At 40.3% G+C, this 3,829-nt stretch overlaps 1 protein-coding gene across 1 annotated transcript in view; it reads left to right on the top strand.

The window, feature by feature from the left end:
- Nucleotides 1-651: 651 nt before the first annotated feature.
- The window catches only part of LOC104944527 (atlastin-2-like), a gene marked incomplete at its 5' end in the record, with an annotated part of 8,366 nt that continues 5,188 nt past the window's right edge, over nucleotides 652-3,829 (top strand). The window contains 9 exons of the mRNA XM_010770071.1: nucleotides 652-911; nucleotides 1,083-1,187; nucleotides 1,288-1,338; nucleotides 1,427-1,483; nucleotides 2,160-2,252; nucleotides 2,495-2,633; nucleotides 2,737-2,864; nucleotides 3,326-3,382; nucleotides 3,467-3,538. Coding sequence (XP_010768373.1) covers nucleotides 652-911; nucleotides 1,083-1,187; nucleotides 1,288-1,338; nucleotides 1,427-1,483; nucleotides 2,160-2,252; nucleotides 2,495-2,633; nucleotides 2,737-2,864; nucleotides 3,326-3,382; nucleotides 3,467-3,538 — 962 coding nt within the window. The remainder of the gene's footprint in view (nucleotides 912-1,082; nucleotides 1,188-1,287; nucleotides 1,339-1,426; nucleotides 1,484-2,159; nucleotides 2,253-2,494; nucleotides 2,634-2,736; nucleotides 2,865-3,325; nucleotides 3,383-3,466; nucleotides 3,539-3,829) is intronic.

The following is a 3,829-nucleotide window of genomic DNA, read 5'->3' on the forward strand; positions in this document are numbered from 1 at the left end:
CTGCACGTTTTGTGTAGCACACAGTTATTAAACCTCGTCAACATAAACACACAAAACATTTAGCAACCCGCAAAACACTCACACACACACACACACACACACACACACACACACACACACACACACACACACACACACACGGGGCGGGGCAGTTTGTAAAGGTCTCCTGACTGTGTTACAGACTGTCATCCTGGTTAGTGGTTACTCTGGGTTCTGTCTTCAGGACAGAGTGTTGGATTCTTTGTGTTAATTGGATGGGACTTGATTGGATTCAATATTAGAGTCACTTTGTCGTTTGTGTGTTTTTAAAAAATATATATTTGGCCTTTGTTTCTGTGTTTGACTGATTTCCTCAAATAAAAAGGTTGATGAATCATCTTCTAGATTTGTATGATGTTTTATTTATGTTAAAGGTCACTTTGAATAATTTTAACTAATGATAATGTAGAAAAACTAATATTTTAAATTCGGGACGGTCCACATTCATTTCAGGACGGCTTAGATTGTATTTCGTGACGGTTCCGGGAGGATGGTGAAAAAAGTTAGTTGAGAGCCCTGCTCTCTCTTCTTTCATTTCCCCCCCCATTCCTCCCTCCCTCTCTCGTACCATTATCTCTACCTTCTCTCAACAATCTCTGCCTCTTACTCTAGCAATTTACAAACTGCACCTCTATCACTCTATGGAGATTTTTCCACCTTTTCGTAACCTAACCAATATTTCATATTGTCATTCTTCTTGTCTCACCCCCCTGTTTCCTCCCTCTTCCCCTCTTCAACAGGGTGAGTCGTGGATGGGAGGAGATGATGAGCCGCTGACTGGCTTCACTTGGAGAGGAGGCTGCGAGAGGGAGACCACAGGAATTCAGATCTGGAGCGAAGTGTTTGTGGTCGACAAGCCTGATGGCAACAAGGTAAACACCAATCAAAACAATCAATACAGAAAGGCGTTGGGAGAATCTGCTCAACATCACATCTGTTTTCTCTTCGTGACGTTTACATGCATAAACAATTGAAGCAGGATCCCAGGCCCCGCCAAGCTGAAGTGTGCAGCAGTTTAAATGTGTCCCCTCTCGTCCCAACAGGTTGCTGTGCTGCTCGTTGACACTCAGGGAGCGTTTGACAGCCAGTCCACCATAAAGGACTGTGCCACTGTGTTCGCCCTCAGCACCATGACCAGCTCTGTGCAGGTGACACTTCAAAGCACTTCCTGTCTTAGGAAAAATATGCTTTTTTTTTTCTCTTAAAATGTCAGTATTTATGTCTCATATTTGTCTTCCTTCTTCTCAGGTGTACAATCTCTCCCAGAACATACAGGAGGACGACTTGCAGCATCTGCAGGTTGGTATTGTGTTGTCTACTCCCACGGAACAGTAGCTCCGAAGTTACTTTTGTTTCCTGATCAAATGTGTTTTTCTCCCATCTGTAGCTCTTCACAGAATATGGCCGCCTGGCAATGGAAGAGATCTGCCTGAAACCTTTCCAGGTACTGACGCCTCTGTTGACTGTGTACTCGTGTACATGCATTAGGGCTGCTCAATTAATCGTATTTTAATCGCAATTACGATTTTGGCTTGCAATGCTTATGAAAACAACATCATTTAAATTAAAACGATTATTTAAACTTTTTTTTTTTTATTAAAAAACATTTAATTTAATTTTTTTTTATTGGTTTTTCAGTTGAATTATACTTGACATACTGTTCACATTTTTTTTTCAAAAAATTGATGTTTTCAAAGTAAATGGATAATCTTTTTTAATAATCGTGATATCAATTATTGACCCAAATAATCGAGATTATGATTTTTGCCATAACCGAGCAGCCCTAACATGCGTGTTGTCCGAATGTATTAATATAAACCGTTGAAAATGATCCTAGTCCATAACATATACTATAATTACACAAGTGGCTGCTCAGTAGGTCATGTATTTATATTGACTAGATCCATATAATTGAGAAATGTAATTAGAATTTGTATCTGAAAACAGGAACGTTATGGAACATATAAGTTAAAAAGTTAGTAAGAAAATCCAAAAATTATTATAAATCTTAAAATTGTACTTTTAAATCTAAGTAATCAATATATAGACACCTTTTTTATTGACTTATTTTCATTTTTTTTTAAATTGTCATCTGTGTTGTTGTTTTCCTGTGTGTTCAGTCCCTGATGTTCCTGATTCGGGACTGGTGTTATCCTTATGAACACGGCTACGGACTGGAAGGTGGAAACCAATTCCTGGATAGAAGACTACAGGTGAGAATAATTGATAAGTTATAGTTAAACACATCGTTCAATATATTTATGCATCAGGACACACACACACTCACTGCTCCTGTCAGACACTCCTCTTTTGAAAAGCACGCTTAACAGCAGAGTCTGTTCAGCTCTGTGTAAATTTGCTTCGTGAGAGGTTTGTGTACACACTCATCAGTCAATGACGAGAGGAAAAAGCACACGCTTTCACTCTGAGAGTAAATGGTTTTCTGCTGACTCAGGTGAAACAGAACCAACATGAAGAGCTGCAGAACGTGAGGAAGCACATCCACTCCTGCTTCTCCAACATCGGCTGCTTCCTGCTGCCTCATCCCGGCCTCAAGGTGGCCATCAACCCCTGCTTTGACGGCAGGCTGAAAGGTGAGCAAACAGGAACAATAATAATAATACTCTAATAATGAAGTGAGCCGGACTGAAATGCTTGTTGCAGAGGTCAATCAAGGTGTGTGTTTGTGTGTTTCAGACATCGATGGGGATTTCAAGATGGAGCTGGCCAGGCTGGTTCCTCTCCTGCTGGCCCCCGAGCGTCTGGTGGAGAAGGAGATCGGAGGAAACAAAGTCACCTGCAGAGATCTCCTGGAGTACTTCAAGGTGCTGCAAAGTGCACTAGATTTATAATTCACACAAATAGCAAAAGATAAGGGTGTGTTGTCTGACGTTGTTTTGGCATTTTAGCAAAATTAGACATTTTAACAGTGGTGTCATAGGAAAAAAAACATTTGTAAAATGAAGACATGTTAAAATAATTATAACGTTTTTTTTTGCCTTTTGTTGATGGCTTGCAGAGCTTTAACATTTTGTTTATTTTGACAAAAAAAAGACACCATTTTATGATTGATATGTTCTAATTATCACTTAAATTATGTCTCAGTTTTAAATCCAGCTTTTTTTGTTGGTTTAATCCTCTTTTTAAACACCGCCCATTGTGCCATTTGCTGCTGTAAAGTGAATCCTAAGAAAGTCCTCACCAGACTGTAGATTTTCTGTCAGCTGGCAGAACATGGTACAGGAGACACTGGTTTGATAATCTGTGTAATATCTCTTTCCTGCAGGCTTACATAAAGATCTACCAAGGGGAGGAGCTGCCTCACCCAAAGTCCATGCTGCAGGTCAGTTACTGTCTGAGGGATCTCATTAGCTACGGTTCTAGTTCGGTTTGAATCCTAAACTCATCATCTCCTCCGGTTTGTCAGGCGACAGCAGAAGCCAACAACCTGACTGCTGTGGCAGGAGCCAAAGACATGTACGCCAGGAACATGGAGCAGGTACGGACAGGACTTAATTCAACACTCATCTGTATTACATTCAATTACACAACCCAAGGATTTCCAAAGGTGTCATTTAGGGAGACTGGGGTGAAGTCATGGTTCAATATGTTTTACAGGAAGCTAGCAGCACACTACTCCTTCAAAACACCTCTCACATTATTCAAACAATCCCTCAACTCACCTTTTCACTCTTGCCTTCAACTCCTTATCCACTAACCCCTCGCCCTTATTCCACCTAGCTTAGCACTTTTTACTTTTGTTGTTATTTTTCTTCTTTACTTGCTTGTA

Source organism: Notothenia coriiceps, unplaced genomic scaffold (assembly GCF_000735185.1).
Source record: "Notothenia coriiceps isolate Sejong01 unplaced genomic scaffold, NC01 NC01_scaffold00008313, whole genome shotgun sequence".
Classification (NCBI taxonomy): Eukaryota; Metazoa; Chordata; class Actinopteri; order Perciformes; family Nototheniidae; genus Notothenia; species Notothenia coriiceps.